The sequence below is a fragment of the Eschrichtius robustus genome, chromosome 10 (genome assembly GCF_028021215.1).
Source record: "Eschrichtius robustus isolate mEscRob2 chromosome 10, mEscRob2.pri, whole genome shotgun sequence".
NCBI lineage: Eukaryota > Metazoa > Chordata > Mammalia > Artiodactyla > Eschrichtiidae > Eschrichtius > Eschrichtius robustus.
The window spans coordinates 81,681,341-81,697,134 of NC_090833.1; the positions used below are offsets into that span (position 1 = coordinate 81,681,341).

Sequence of the window (15,794 nt, forward strand, 5' to 3'; positions counted from 1 at the left end):
CCAGGGAGAGAACTGTCTGTCCAAAGGAGACTGGGTTCCTGTCCCATGGCACAGGCTACCTCCCAGGGGAGCCCATCTGGGTAGCGCAGCCCTGTTCAGGCCCCGCTGTGAAGCTTCAACCAGTAACACTCTGTAGGGTGTGTGTGTGTGTGTGTGTGTGTGTGTGTGTATTCTGTGCTACACTGGGGAAGGGAAGGGGGCAGGAAGGATATGAGCAGACCCCTGGGGTCAAACGTGCCTATCCTAATCAGATAAGGCAAAAGAGAAGGAATCGGTGAAACAGGCCTCCGTCTCCTCCCTACCACCTGCTTCCTGGGCATTCATGCATTCTCTTAACCCCACTTCCACCTGCCCCCTCTTGGCCCTCTTTATTCCTACCCTCCCACCTCGACCCCAGGAGCACATGTGTGACTTGCACACACACACACACACACACACACACACACACACACACGTACATGCTCACTTGCATATACACACACACCGCCCCCCAACTGGGCATCAGGCTGCTAAGTGGGGTGTGAAATACAATTTCCGAGCCCGCTGGCGGCCGCTCATTAAACTCTTCCCTTGGCAGCTCCCTCGCGCCTCTTACAGCCTGGCCTTTGACACCCCCTGTCCCCTCCCCCCTTTAAAGGGACTACCTTTACACAGAAGAGGAAGCGGTCTCAGCATCAGGGCTGCTCTGACTTGTGCCTCACAAGCTCTGTGGTGTTATAGGCCCCCCAGTGAAAGTACAAAAGAGCAGCCTGCCCAGACAGACCCAGGCAGGACTGGGTCTGCCCTCCTGCAGCTCTGACCAGCCAGGCCTGGGGCATGGCCCCAGGAGAGCAATCCCCTCCCCGCTACACACACCCCTCAAGGGCCAGGTGACAGCTGTGGTTACAGGCAGCAGCCCTGGGTTCCTGTCCTCCCTCACTGGGCCTCTCCTTGTGACAGGGGGAAGGGACAGTGGCCCCAGCACAGGAGGCCTGGAGGGTGGAAAGATCTGGGCACCCAGCCCTGCCCCAGCTCTCCCGGACATGGCTCGGCCAGGCCTCCACATCTGGCAGCAGAAACTTGAGCCTCAAGCATGTCATCTTCATAAGACAACAGCTCTGTCTCCCAAACACTTTCGCATATGTTTGCTTCCAGCCCAGAGAAGATGGGTGGGGCAGGATTATTAAGCCCAATTTGCAGATGGAGAAATGCAGCTCACATCTGAGATTTGGAAGCAAGATTCTGGAAGCAGGGGCTAGTGGTGAAGTGAAGTTGGGAACAGAAGAGAGCCGCCTAGAGAAAGGCCAAGCCTGGATGGGGAGGGTGGTGGAGGGAGGCTGCTCCTCCCCACGGCCCAAGGAAGCAGGAAAAAGCCCCCCAGGAGCCTTGCCACCCTGATTCCTAGCATGATGGTAATACTGAGGATATTAGCTAATAATATTTATTGAACACTTCATATTTGCAATGTTCTGACCTAAGGGCTTCACATTCATTGTTTCATTTATTCCTTACAACAAGCCCATGCTATTATGATTCCTGTTTTGTAAATGAGGAAGCTGGTTGATGGGCTCTGTCCTTCCCAGTCCCTGTAAGGAGGTCAAACCCAGAGCCACTGCCTTCTTACAACTGGGCTTCTAAAACTCAACCCAGGGAGGAACCGGGCACCTCCAGTGCTGAGCCCGGACACTGGGCAGTGGCCCGACTGGCCTGTTGCCTCAGGATGCTCAGGGAGAGAGGAATGAGTGGAAGGAGGGAGGGTGGGGAAATCAGGGGACTCTGGGATATGGGCCCACAGAACTGGCTTCTGGACCTCAGATGGGTTCTTGAGGGGCCCTAACCCAAACACCCTAGAGCTCACAGTTTGGGATGTTTCAGGTCAAGTGGCAGAAGGATGACATGGACCACAACCTTAACTTCTTCTCTGTATCATCTGATGGCAGGATCGTGTCTTGGACGCTCGTGAAGGTGCCTGTTTCCCAGAAAGGGTCATGCAGGGGTGGAGATAGGGAGTGGGGGAAGCTGAATGACAGAGGGACCCCCAACCTTGCTGGTCCAGCCCCACCCATGTGCTTCTCTGTCCCTGTGTGACTGCAGAGCGAGCTGGTTCACACAGATGTCATCAAGCTGAAGGTGGAGGACAGCGTGACCAAGGGTCTCGAGGACTTGCAGATACACACAGTAGGTAAGAGCCCCAGGCCCTCACATCCACGCCTGGCCACGTCACCCCAGCCCATGAGGTCTCTGGTCCTCCCTCTTTCTGCTGCACCGCACAGTTCCCCCACTTGTGCCTGACCGGAGGTAATGAGAAAGCCTGGCCCAGTGCACCCAGCCCTTGGCCGTTTGCAGACCCTCCCTGTTTATGCAGACTGGGTGCTGTTATGCAGATCCATCCCTGTTTATGCAGATCAGGTCCCTGTTTACCCAGATCCTCTCCCTGTTTACTCAATTCCTCCCCTGTTTATGCAGACTATAACCCTGTTTGCACAGACCATATCCCTGTTTGCAGACCCTGTCCCTGTTTACCCTGACCCTGACCCTGTTTAACTCAATCCCTGCCTTGTTTACCCAGGCCCCATTCCTGTCTGCAGAAGCCCTGGCCCGTTTGCAGAGTCCCAACTGCCCGGGGACAAGCTGCAGGCCAGAGGCCGGGTTTCTGTTTGCCTGGCTGGCCCCAGCCCTCCCTCACAAGCGCCTGGGCTCAGGCCATCCTGGGTAGAGGAGGTGCTGGGAGCCTCCCTCCCAGAACTGGCCTAAAGCTGTTCCCTCTTCCCCCAAGGCTGTGGCACTGCCTTTGACTTCCACAAAGAGATCGACTACCTGTTCCTAGTGGGCACAGAGGAGGGGAGAATCTACAAGGTGAGGCAGCACTGCCCTCAACGCCAGCTCCTTACAGGGCCTCTTAGACCTGGGAGCTTATCGTTCTCAACAGACCCTATTCGGACAGATCTTAGGGCTCATCAGTTCTAGAAGGCTTCCTGCGGGAAGAGAATGCATTTCTTGACCTGCTTGGGTGGCGGGAAGAGCGGCTGAGTGCAGGAAAGGGGAAGGAGAATCTAGAGGGTGACTTTAGCCCAGCCCAGCATCCTTCCCTCTGGGTCCTGCTCCCTTCCTGGGAGTGGAGGAGGTAGAGCTGGGAGTGGAGGTTGGGGGGCTTGGAACATTCTGGGGAGACTTCCTGGAGGAGATCTGAACTTGAGCTGAGATTCCAAGGCCAGGTAACAAGAAAATTTATCCCTGAATACCGGGTTCATCCCAGCCGGCAGCGGGATGGAACTTCAGGGCCAGTTTCTGCCAAGTCTCAGTGTTAGTAGGTGAACATCCTTCTGAACCTTCATCCACCCAGAAATAGCTCTGCTGCAAGCTTTTCTTAGGCTCAGAGACTCAGAATGTTAATTACAGGCCGCCTCCCAGGAGCCCCTGAGGCCCAGGCAGAGCTGGTCTGAATGCAAAAGAGGTCCCCACCCCCTCTCCACCCCTCCCAGTGGCCGTGCGGGAGAGAGGAAGAGGCTAGTTGGCCACTCAGTCTCCTGGAGGGAGGGTGTGAGGGGCCTGCCTGTCAGGGCAAGAAACCGAATGAGAAATCGTGAGATTGGGACTTGCTCCTGGCTCTGTACCTGCTCTCACCTGGGCGAGGTGGGATGTTTATCACTGCTGCAAGGCTTCTGTCCTTGCAGGTGGATCCAGCGCTCTGTCTGCCTGTCCACACGCCTTGGTCTGGACACAGGCGAGACACCACACCTCCCCCAGGGCCCCTTACACCTGCTCTGCCTGGGTTCAGGGAGGGAAGGCCTTTTCTGCCAGGCCTGGAATCCTCTGGGCAGACTTCCCTCACCCTCCAGGAAGACTCCCCTGCCCAGCCCCTTAAGCACCCCCCTTTCTCTCCGGTTGCTTTGAGGGTGAGAAATGCAGCCAAGAGCGTGGCCCCAGCTCAGCTGTGACAGTGATGTGGGGCGAGGACAGAAGAGGAACCTCAGGGTCTGACCCTCCAGGGCCCCCAGGGGAGTGGTGGCTGCTGACCGCTCTCACTCCTGACCCCCGCCCCCCCACCCTCACCCCAGTGCTCCAAATCCTACTCCAGCCGGTTCCTCAGCACCTATGACGCCCACAGCATGGCAGTGGATGCCGTGTCCTGGAACCCCTACCACACCAAGGTCTTCATGTCCTGCAGCTCCGACTGGACCGTGAAGATCTGGGACCACACCATCAAGTGAGGGGCCTGCCCTCCCCCAGGCGCCACCCTGGGCTGGGGCCGGCGGGGCTCTGGCACCGTGAGCCCTCTGTGCCCTGAGCTTTCCACCCCTCCCCACTGCAGCACCCCGATGTTCATCTATGACCTAAATTCAGCCGTGGGCGACGTGGCCTGGGCCCCATACTCTTCCACGGTGTTTGCAGCAGTCACCACCAATGGGAAGGTGAGTGCCCCCTTCCTGACCCTGCTGACCCCCTCCTGAAGGTAGGATTAGCTGTCTCAAGGTCTCCCTCCTGGAGAGCCCACGCCATGCCCAGGTCAGGTGGGGGAAGGCAGAACATAAGGACTGTGTATCCTCAAGGGCCAGGCCACCCAGGGCCCTGTCAAAAGAGGGATCATTCATCCCGTGAGGCCTGGAGGAGAGAGTGGGGCTGTTCACCTTGAAGGAGAGAGCACTCTGGGGGTTAAGATGCCATGAGGAGCAGTTATCTTCTCTGAGGGCCCTGGGGAGGGAGCTACAGGGTGGCAGGTGCCAACTTGATGTAAGGAAAAACTTCTGAGTCAGAGCTGATCTGTGACTGAAATAGTGTCTAAAAGGCAACGAGGTCCCCATCCCTGGGAGTGTGCAAGCTGAGTCTGAGAAGGGGAGATGGAAGGGGGTCTGTGCAACAATGAGAGTTGGTGAAAGCTCAGAAACAGTTTGTGAGAAAATTCTTATGCAGTACATTTTCCTTTTGGACTTTGATATAAACTGAGAAGCACCTACCAGAAAAGAATATAGTGATTAAGGCATCACCCTCGAGTCAGTCATCTATTTGCTGAACAAACGCCTAACCAAGGGTCAACTGTGGTTCCCAGCTCCAGGCCAGGGCCTGGTGATTCAGGTTCCTGCTCTCACAGAACTTACGTTCCAGTGAAGGGAAGGAGACAAAAGGAACAACAACAAAACCCCCAGTAGTGTTAAGTGCTAGGCAGAGATTAAAAGAGGATGATGTGTGTACACCAATGTTTGTAGCAGCATTATTCATAACAGCCAAAAAGTAGAAACAACCCAAATGTCTGTCAGCTGATGAATGGGTAAGCAATAGGTACTATATCCACAAGGAGTATTATTCAGTAATAACAAGGAATGAAGTATTGATGCATGCTATATCATGAATGAACCTTGAAAAATGCTTAGTTTAAGAAGCCAGTCGCAAAAGACCAAACATTGTATGATTCCATTTATATAGGTCTAGAATAGGCAAATCTATAGGGACAAAGTAGATGTGTGGTTACCTAGGGCTAGACGAGTTGGGAGAAAATGGGGAATGACTGGTAATAGGTATAAGGGTTCTTTTGGGGGTGATGAAAATGTCCTAAAATTGGTTGTGGTGATGGTTACATAACTGTGAATATACTAAAAAAGAGGAATTGTATACTTTAAATGGGTAAATTTTATAGTCTGTGAGTTATATCTTCACAAAGCTGTTCCATCTTTAAAACGAGAGAGAGTGATGTAAAAGAAAAGGACTCGGTGGTCTCTTAGATAAAGTGGTCAGGGAAATCTTCTTTAAAGAGGTGACATTCAAGCTGAGAGCTGAGTCACAAGAAAGAGCCAGCCAGGTGAAGATGCGGGGATGCATTCCATACAGAGGAACAGCTAGTGCAAATGCCCTGAGGGGAGAATTAGCTGGAAGGGTTTAAGAAACAGGCAGGTAGGGTGGCTGGGGTCTAGTAGGCAAAGGGGTGAGAGCCTGAGATGAGAGCAGACAGTGCAGAATCTAGAGTAAGGACTCTGGATTTTATGTAGAGTGCCCAGGGAGACTATTGGAGGATTTTAGATTTTTTAAAGTTAGGTCTGGCTGCTGCATGAAGGATGGATGATAGAAGGGCAAGAGCTGAAGCAGGAAGACCAGTTAGGATACTGCCACAGTCGTCTAGGCAAGAGTTGCTAATGGTTCGGACTTAGGATGCAGTAAAAAATAAGATCAAACATTTGCTGAGCACCGTTTTTTTTTAAAAACAGTTTTATTTTATTTTATTTTTTTTTTACTTATTTGGTTGCGCTAGGTCTTAGTTGCGGCAGGTGGGCTCCTTAGTTGCGGCTCGCCAGCTCCTTAGCTGTGGCATGCGAACTCTTCGTTGCAGCATGCACGTGGGATCTAGTTCCCTGACCAGGGATCGAACCCGGGCCCCCTGCATTGGGAGCGCGGAGCCTTATCCACTGTGCCGCCAGGGAAGTCCCTGCTGAGCACCTTTATGACATGCACTGTCTGAACACCTGACATGTATTAGTTGGTAGAAAACCTGGCTCTGCCACTTACTGGCAAGTTAGCCTTAAGAGCCTCTTTCTCTTCGTTTATAAAATGGGGATAATAACAGAACCTACCTTATAGAGCGGCTGTGAGGATTATAATTAGATGATGCAACCATGTAACATGCTTGCCCAGAGTCTAGTACATAGTAAGTGCTCCATAAATGGCAGCTGCTCTTAGTGTTAATTCTGCATAGACTTAAATGTTTTCCTAAACGTTTTATCCCCATTCCCTCAACCACAGGAAAAACAAACAGAGACACACATTGCCTCTCACACTGCCTAGGCTTCTGTCGTCTTTCCCCAGAAAGTTCAGGGGCAGTTACTCTGAGGTGGGTGACAGGGGTCTCGTTTCCCCGAGTGTGCTGACACCCATCTCTTCACAGACCCATGTGTTTGACTTGTCCATCGACAAGTACGAGGCCATATGCAACCAGCCTGTGGTGGCCCAAAAGAAGAACAAGCTCACCCACGTGCAGTTCAACCCCATCCACCCCATCATCATTGTGGGCGATGATCGTGGGCACGTCACCTGCCTCAAGCTCTCACCCAATCTGCGCAAGATGCCGAAGGTACGGTTTTGGGGAGTTCGGGCTGCCGTGAGAGAAAGTCTCCAGGATGGCAGGGGGTTGAGAGAAAGGGGAGGAGCCAGGGGGTGGCCCCCAGGTTTCTGGCTTTGGAGACCCAAGGTAAAGGTGGTGTTATTGCCCAAGTGAGGAGCATAGGAGAAGCAGGAGACAGATCAGTTGTGACATGCTGAATCTGAGTTACCTGTGGGGCCCCCAGGTGGAGACATCAGGTAAGCAGGTGACTGTGAGGATCTGAAGCCTGGGGGAAGCACACGGGCATCATTGGCTTGTTTGGTGTCATGCAGGCAGGGGCTTGAGGCTTAGTTTCTGCTTCATTGGCTGGGCTTGCACAGGGCTTCTGAACTGGGAGCTGCGGGTCCACACGGGAAGTAGGAAATGAGCCATGAGGAGGGTAACTAGGTCAGCAGCTGGGCAGTCCTCCTTCTGAGCTCTGGTTCCTTTCTGGAATCTCTGATGATCCGGAGACCCTGCCCAGAGCCCAAGGGCCCTGAATACAGGCCACTGAGCCCAGAGCCATGACCTCAAAGTCTAGCTCTCAGAGTCCCAATTCAGACTTAAGAACCCAGGCCTTAGAATCCAGAGCCCAAAGGTCCAACTTAAAAATCCAGCGTCCAAAAACCTACAGCCCAGTCCTGTCCATTTGGGTGCTAGGAGAGAAAATGGAATTTGCTTCCTGCCAGGCTCTGGGCCAGGATCAGAGCTGGGCCGGAGCTGGGCCATGTTGCCCTGATGACTGTACCCCCTGGTTGCAGTTTGAGGCATTTACTTGCAGTTTGAGGCAAGGGCAGGGGCCTGTCTCTTTCAACTGCTGACACCTGCCCCCCGGTGCCCTACCGAGGCAGGGGCCACCGCACTAACCTGCTCATGCCAGCCTGGCCTATTCCCCACCAGGGCCAGGGAGGCAAGGGCTGGGAGTTTGGCGGGGCCTGTAATTGTAGCCAGCTGGGGGAGGGGGTGGACTTGGCTATAAATACTCAGAAGGCTGCTGAGTGCCTGCAGCTGTGGCCCAGAGGCTGTGGTGGGCTGGGGCTGGGATGGGATGGGGGGCGGGGGTTGGGTGCGGTCTAAAACTCTTTGCTAAGCACAGCTAGCTGGCCTCAAGGAGGGGGAAGAAGGCAGTACAATTTGTGGAAAAGATAAAATCTGCTCTTAATTTAGTGAGGAGAAAAACCCAGGCTTGAGCTAGGAGAGCTGGACAGCCCTGTGGGAGGGATGGTGATGACCCCTTGGGGCTGGGGTATAACCATTACACCTTGAAGGCAGTAGATCTGGGTGGGGGCCTGCCCTGCCCACTTTGACCCAGGGATGCAAGGATCTCCCACAGTCCCAACTCCTCTCAGAGCAAGGTTCAGCATCTATATCTCTGAGGACCTGAGGACACGGGTACCTGGGAATCAGAGGACCTGAGCAGGTGATAGCTGGGGGCTAGTTCTTGGGTGGATTGGCAGTTCCTGTGAAACCGCCACCTGACTCTATCAGCAGCCCAGTGATTCGGGCCAAAGGAAGTCCTCTGGGCATCCCTACCGCCCCTCTCTGCAGGCTGCAGTCTCCCTGATCTTCCCAAGAGGGCTTGGCCACAGAGGCCCGACTTCCCAGCCCAAGGAGCTTCCCAGGATTGGTGTCAGAGCCCAACTTGTCAAAGGTCAAGGCCTACTTTCCCCATCTACTGTATAGATAGAAACAGTTTGGGCAGAACTTGCCCAAAGTCATATAGGGAGTTAATGACAAAGCTGGAACTAAAACCCAGGTCTCCTGACTCCCAGGAGATGAGGTGAGGGCAAGAAGAGAACACGAGGTTAATTTGGGAGGGAGGGGGGGAAGAGAGAGAAAAAGACATCTTTGTCCTCTGCCTCAGGAATGTAGAGGTGAGCTGGGGAGTGGCAAAGGCACTGGGCCGCACGGGGAGGGGAGACAGATTTGGGAACAGGTGCAGGGGTCACGCCAGGAGGAAATCTAAGTTCCACAGGGTGTCAGCAGCCAAGATGGGGCCAGGAAGGGGCCTGCTGGCCCTGCATTCTCCTCCCACCTCACAGCCTGGGCCAGATCCAGACTGGGCCCTCAGCAGGCAAGGCTGGGGCAGGTGCCAGTGAGCAGTGGGCACAGGTGGGCACAGTGAGAGGACGGGGGCCCGGGCACAAAGGGAAGACAGGAAATGGCAACTGCCCCAGCCTAGCCCACACCCCACCGCCTGGACAGAAAGGAGGATGGCACTGGTGCTGGTCTGCCAGGGAGCTCTCAGGGCCTGAGTGACACATACCCCAGTGCCCCAGCTCTCTTTTTCTCAGGGCCCAGCTTACCAGCTAAAGGATTAGAGTGCCCTGTAGGCAGGGGTGAGGGGGCATAAATTCAGGACCCGCTCTTCTGAGGGACAGTCCCAGCCAAGGACATCTGGAATCACATGGGATATCCCAACCGCCCTCCTGGGTCTCCTGACACCTGCCCCCACCATGGGTATGTCTGACACAGCAGGCCTGGCCCCAAAGGGTACCCCACTCCCAACCTGACCTGAAAGTGCTAGGTAACAGGACTAGGTGAGGGCACCTGTGGCTTTGTCCACACTCTTTTCCCTCCACAAACACACACCTCTTAGCTCCGTGTTAGGACTCAGCCAGGGACCTTCCTGTGGGAAGGGTGATCCCAACAGTTAGAGGCCCTGGGCTGCAGCTCTTCCTGGCTTCCCCCACTCCCCACGCCTCCCAGCATCAGGATCCTATGTTGATCTGAGGTTCAGAAACACAGCTGGATGTTTCTTGCAGGCCTCAGCTGGGCCCCTGCCACCCAACCTGACATGGGGAAGGATCCTGGGGGGGTTGGGGGCGGCAGGCAGGGGTCCGGAATCTAACTGGGCAGGAGAGAGGCGTGGCACAGCTGCCTAAGCTGGGCTCAGGAGGTGGTGCTGGGAAGTAGAGAGAGGTGGCCCATCCCTCACCATTCCTCCCCCATGTGTACTTCCCTTCTCCCCAGGAAAAGAAGGGCCAGGAAGTGCAGAAGGGTCCAGCTGTGGAGATCGCAAAACTGGACAAACTGCTGAACCTGGTGAGGGAAGTGAAACCCAAGACCTGAGGGCCTGGCCCCAGGGCCTGGCCCATGTCTTGAACCCCGTACTTGTAGCACCTGGTACAAGTGGGTGCTAAGCCTGGGTACCCTGGTACCCCAGCCCAGGCTTGGCACCCAGTATGTGTGTGACCCCACCCCTGATCAGGTCCCAGAACCTGCCCTTAGCACCCTGCTCCAGCCCTGGTCCCAGCACCTCACCCCAGGACTTGGCCCTCAACAGCCATTACCCCCTCCTACTTTCTGCAAATAAACTTGGGTCTGGAAGCCCACCCACAACCTTTCATTTTGCTGCAGCAAGGCCCCCAGGAAGAGGAGGAAATCTCAGGGTAGAGCCATAGTTCCATTTATTATCCAGCAAACAGTAGGAGGACCAGAGAAGGGGCCCAGCCTGGACACCCTCCCATTATTGCCATGGATTGCTTCCCCAACCTCGAGGACCTGGAGGCGCTTGGCCTAGGGGGCGGGTGGACCCAGCCCCTGACCGCTGGGATGGAGCAGAGTCCAGATGGCCCTGGCCCTAGCACCAACTCATGAACCCCCCCACCCCAGGCCTGTCTACCGAGGGCCAGCAGAGCCCCTCTTGGAGCCAGGCCGACCAGACTCTGGGCTGCTAGGTCCAGCTCCAGACAGGCTGGACTCTTGAGTTCTGGACCCCAGGCTGGCTGGACCCTGGGATCCCGATTCCAGGTTCCAAGTGGGGTGGACTTAAGTCCCAGACTCCGGGCTAGGCCAGGGGCCTTCAGGGCTGCAGCAGGTAGCTGCCTTCATGGCTGAGCTTCTGGGGCGGGGGTGCCTTCTCGGGACAGGGGCCAGGGCTCGAGTTGGGACTGGATTCGGAGAGGGAGTCGATGTTGGCAGAGCGGGAGTGGCAGGCCCAGCAGAGAATGACCCAGAGCAGCAGCAGCAAGAAGCCTACGAGGCCATTGCAGATGATGGCGATGAGGGCCCCCTGGGAGATGGCTGCCCCCATGACGGGCAGCACCCTCAGACAAGCACAGACTGAGAAGCTGCCTCAATGGCAAGGCCCATGCCGAGGCGGGACTCCGGTATAGCCGGCCTTCCAAGGAGGCTGTCCTGTCCACGCACTCAATGATTCCCGGACAGTGAAGACGTCCGCCTGCAGTTCTGAGCCTGTGGGGGGTACAGAGCAAAGGCAAAGGGTGGTGAGGAGGAAGGGGTGGGGTTAGGCCTAGGAGGAGAGGCGTAGGGAAGACAGACCGCTCCCACACCTCTGGCCTCCCAGCAGGCCTCAGTACCCCACAGAGCCAACACCTGGCTCTGGGCACCTGGATGGGGGTGTGGCTACCGTGAGGAAGCTGCACTAGGCAGCCTATATCTCATTCTCCTTTTGACCAGTGGCCATGGCCTGGCCCTGCCCGCTGAACATCCAGCCCTCAGAAGAACTGTGTGAGTGGGTGGGATTGAGGAAGCCCAAGGCCTTGAAGGATGGGCACTGTGACCAGCTTCGGTGTGGCCTGGGCACCTCCCCCGACTCAGGACTCCAGCCAGCCAGCCCAGGAGACCTCCAGAGGCGCCAGCTCACACAGAGGGAACTTTGTGGAGGCCTGGCAGGCATGTGTGGGTCTGTGTACCTAAGGCTGTGTACCTAGGTGCACCTTTCTGTGAGACTGTCTCTCCAGGTCAGCTGCATGTGTCTGTGTGTCTGGCCCTTACTCTGTCCCTTGGTTCCCTTGCCTGGATCTGTGCCTCTGCCTCTGTATACCCACCTCCGTGTGTACCTGTCTGTCTCTCTGTAGCTCTCTTTATATCTGTCTCTCTCTGTGTCCCCATCTCTGAGTCTCTAAGGGTCTCTCTTGTGTTTCATTTCTCTCCCAGTCTATTTCTTCGTGTATCTCTGTATCAGTCTCTGTTTGTCTCTTTCTTCCTGTCTCTGTGTGTATGGGTCTCTTGTGTCTCCGTCTCTCTTTCTTCCCCGCTGTGTGTCCGTCTGTCCCCATGGACGTGTCTCTATCCCCTCTCCGTGCGGTCTGTCTCTGTAGTTCTGTGCGTCTCTTGTGTCTCTTGTGTGTGTCTGTCTTTGTGTCTGTCTCTCTTTCTCCCCGGCTGTGTCTCTGTGTCTCCGTGTGTGTCTATGTCTCTTCATCTCCGTCTCTGGTTCTCAACGCCCCCCCATGCCCGTGGTGGGAGGACCCCTCTTACCTGAGTTGAGCCCGGTGCGCGCCCGCGGGAGGGTCCGGGGCAGCGGGATGCTGGGCGCCGACTGCTGCTCGGGAGCCTGCGGGCGGGGAGCAGCGGGAGGCGGGCAGGGGTGACGTCCCCTCCCCCCGGCCCTCCCCCTCGGCCGCGCAGCCTCCACCGGCCGCTCCCGCCGCGGCGCGACCGGGGCGGCCTCTGCCGCGGGCGGTCTGCGGCGAGCGGGGACCTCCTCCCCCTGGGGCGGCGCCTCCTCCGCGGCCGAGGCCGCTCGCCTGCTCGCACGGCGGCGCTCGGGCGGCGGCGGCCGTCTGGGCGCGGGGTTCGGCTGGGCTCGGCTACGTTCGGCTACGTTCGGCTGGGCTCGACTGGTCTCCCGGCTGGGCTCGGCCAGGCTCGGCCGGCAGCAAAAACAGAGAAAGAGTCCCGCCTTCTCGGAGGCCAGCGGCCGGCGGCCTGTCAGAGGAGGAGCCATCCCTCGCCGCTGCCGCCATCTAATTGGCTGGCCCTGCCAGGCTCCCTTGCCATTGGTTGTGCGCCGGTGTGAAGACTGGCCCGCCCCTTGTGCAGGCGGGGGCGGGGGCGGGAAGAGGGCTGAAGGGGCTACTCAGTGTGGATCCCTCCACGGGGGGGAAGGGGGCGGGGCCCACCTACTTGCGGGGATTTCTTGCACTTTCAACAGCCGGAAGATCTGCACACGCAACATCTGAGAAAGGCCAGGGCCGCCCTACCCCTCCACCAGGAGACCACCCTTCCATATCTGCGAGAGGTCTCTGTCCCCATCATCTGGAGGGAGGCACTGGGATACAACATCTGGGAGGAGACCGAACCTCCTGGTCTTGGAAGTCCCCTATACTCCCGCACGTCCACTCCCACCTGGGTGTGGACTCTGCATCCCCACTTAAGAGGGTCTGTAGTTGGTCTCACATTCCCTGGCCCCAGGAGGTGTGAGCAACTCTGCCAACATAAGTTGTTTTGACACATTTATTGAGTTCCCACCCAGTACTGGTCAGGGGTTTGTACTTTACCCTGCTATGGGGGAGCCTAAGACAGAGAGGAATGGGGTATTCTGAGGGATGGCTCAGCCCTGGCTGGAATAGGACCAGGCATGACTCTCCATCCCAGAAGCTCCTGACTCCTCCATCCTAGAAGCTCTCCTAAGAGAAAGATCAGCTTGGGCAGGAGCTATCAGGTAGGGCTTCCTACCCTACTTCATATGCAAGTGATTTCTGAGTGTTCTGAATGGACCCTTTTCTCATTCCACTGGACGTATTCTCCCATGGATAAGCACAGCTCTAAAGCTATACCATGAAGTCTCTCAGTGCTCCCAAATCCGATGTTAACTTATCTCTGGAATTCTAGATGCAGATCCAAGTGCCAACCAGAATCAGGGTGGTGTTGATTACTGGTTCTGCCACTTACCTAACTTTGTGATCTTGGGCAAGTTACTCAACCTCTTTTAGCCTCAGCTTCTTCATCTGTAAAATGGTTTTAGTAACAGCTACCTCTCAGGATTGTAATTCACTATTTATACCAGACCAACCATAGCTCAGCAAATACCAAGTGACACAACTCCAAGGACCACATGGGTAAGGAGCCCCTTCCCCCAATGAGATCCCTATAAAACCAAGTGCTATCTTGAAAATGAGAAAGGGAAGGGTAAAATAACCTGAAAGACTGAGTCATCCAAACCTACTGAATTTCTTAGAGACTGACTAAAATAAATTTTTAGACCTGCCTGAGTTTACCAGAGTGGATTAATTTTAGTTTCCCCTGCCCCTGTTACCCAGCAGGGTGGGGGCATTGTGAACAAGATCAAATCAGTTCTAGGAAAGAGAGAAGACTAATAATATTGCACATCTGAGTGTAATATGAGTGAATTTGTGACCCAGCTGCAGGAGTTCAGATTTTATCCTGAGGACAGTGGGGAGCCACTGAAGAAATTTTGAACAGAGGAGTAAATGTGATCATATCCAGAAATTAGAAGGATGATTTGGGCTGCTGGGTGGAAGGAGGGATTGAAGGCGTTTGAGAGTAAAGGCAAGAAGTAATGACAGGGCATTGAAATGAGGTAGGGGAATAGGAGTGGAGAGAACAGGAAAGCATTGAGACTATTGGAGAGTTACAACTGGCAGGACTTAGAGACCTAGACCTATAGGATATGGGGGGTAAGAGGGAGGAAAAAGTCTGGGATAACTCCCAGCTTGGTGATAGGGATACCGTGATGCTATTTACTAAGATAGAGAACACAGGAGAAGGGGTAAGTTTCAACAGAGGGTTGGGGTGCGGAGGTGATGAATTCTCTTTTGGATATGTTGAATTTGAGGTACGAACTGGACATCCAAGTTGAGATGTTCAATAGACAGTTGGATAAACAGGTCTGAGGTTCAGGAGAGAGGTCCAGGCTGAAGATAACATTGTGTGAGTTTCAGCAAAACAGTAGTAGTCAAACCAGAAAAGTGGAAGAACTCACCCAGGAAGAATAGGAACTGGTTTAAACAAAAAGATATATTTATAATCAGATACCTGAAACCTAAAGACAAGGATGCCTCAAGAACAACCGGAACTAATAGACGCAAAAGCCATTAGGTTCTCTCTCCACTTATCTCTCTTACTTTCTGCCTGTCTCCTTCATTTCCGTCCCCTGCCCTGCCCCAGCATTGTCATCCCCACCCCCAGTCTGGCTTCCAATGCTCTTCTGGCCCACGTGGTGAAAAACAAGACTTCAGACAATCCCATAGCTTAAAATCTTAATGTCAAGGCATCCAACAAGACACTGGCTTCATTTTCTTGGTTGCAGTTTGCAGATTTCTCAGGAAGTACTCTGATTGGCTCAGCTTAGTTAGATGCTTAACTCTGGACCAATCAACTGGGGCCAAGGGATGGATGAGGATCAAATTGCCTAACATGACCCACATCATAACTGCATGGACACTGGGGTGAGTGGAGGAGGAGAAGAGAGATTCTGAAAAAGCAGAATGGCAGTTGTTCACTATAGTCCATCCTTTGCCCAACACAAACACATTTTTTCCCTATATGTATGATTCCAAAAATGCCCTCACCTATATAATCCAACCATCTCACTGTACATAGGCCAATAAATTCACTTCCTTTTCAGTGGAGGGCAGCTCAATGACACATCCAGCTACTGCTTCCGGAGGTTATATCATAGGACCAAGATTCCTCGTATATAGGTTCCCTGGGTAACGTCCCTTCATGTTCTAGTCAGGTCTCTATAGGGTGTGAACATGGCTTCTAATAATCCCATTGCCTTTGTTTGAACTGCCTTTGAACTACCTTTAAACCACTCCTCCCCACGCCCCCAAAAATCCTCCTGATATTTAGAGATGGAAGAAATAGAGAATAAAATGGAGTAAAAAGAAAGCATTGTATAGTGGTCACTATCCAGAACATTGTCTATAATATTTTGGCCATGAATAACAATGAAAATGATGGGACTAGGAAATCTCTTGGCAGCTGTGTGTTGACTCACTTCTTTGGCTGCAGAGTTCCTCCATCGGCCAATCTG

The 15,794-nt window shown here is 54.5% G+C and overlaps 2 protein-coding genes across 2 annotated transcripts in view; one reads left to right on the forward strand and one right to left on the reverse strand.

The window, feature by feature from the left end:
- The window catches only part of DNAI1 (dynein axonemal intermediate chain 1), a 43,754-nt gene extending 33,637 nt beyond the window's left edge, over positions 1–10,117 (forward strand). Inside the window, exons 14-20 of the mRNA XM_068554000.1 lie at positions 1,855–1,944; positions 2,074–2,161; positions 2,756–2,835; positions 4,038–4,186; positions 4,292–4,391; positions 6,851–7,036; positions 10,019–10,117. Coding sequence (XP_068410101.1) covers positions 1,855–1,944; positions 2,074–2,161; positions 2,756–2,835; positions 4,038–4,186; positions 4,292–4,391; positions 6,851–7,036; positions 10,019–10,117 — 792 coding nt within the window. The remainder of the gene's footprint in view (positions 1–1,854; positions 1,945–2,073; positions 2,162–2,755; positions 2,836–4,037; positions 4,187–4,291; positions 4,392–6,850; positions 7,037–10,018) is intronic.
- Positions 10,118–10,758: 641 nt separating this feature from the next.
- ENHO (energy homeostasis associated) lies at positions 10,759–12,655 on the reverse strand. Its single transcript, XM_068553085.1, has 2 exons — positions 12,272–12,655; positions 10,759–11,242 (listed from the first exon to the last, which is right to left on the reverse strand). Exon 2 carries the CDS (start codon positions 11,079–11,081, stop codon positions 10,851–10,853), a length of 231 nt encoding a protein of 76 aa, XP_068409186.1. The 5' UTR covers positions 11,082–11,242; positions 12,272–12,655; the 3' UTR covers positions 10,759–10,850.
- Positions 12,656–15,794: the final 3,139 nt, after the last annotated feature.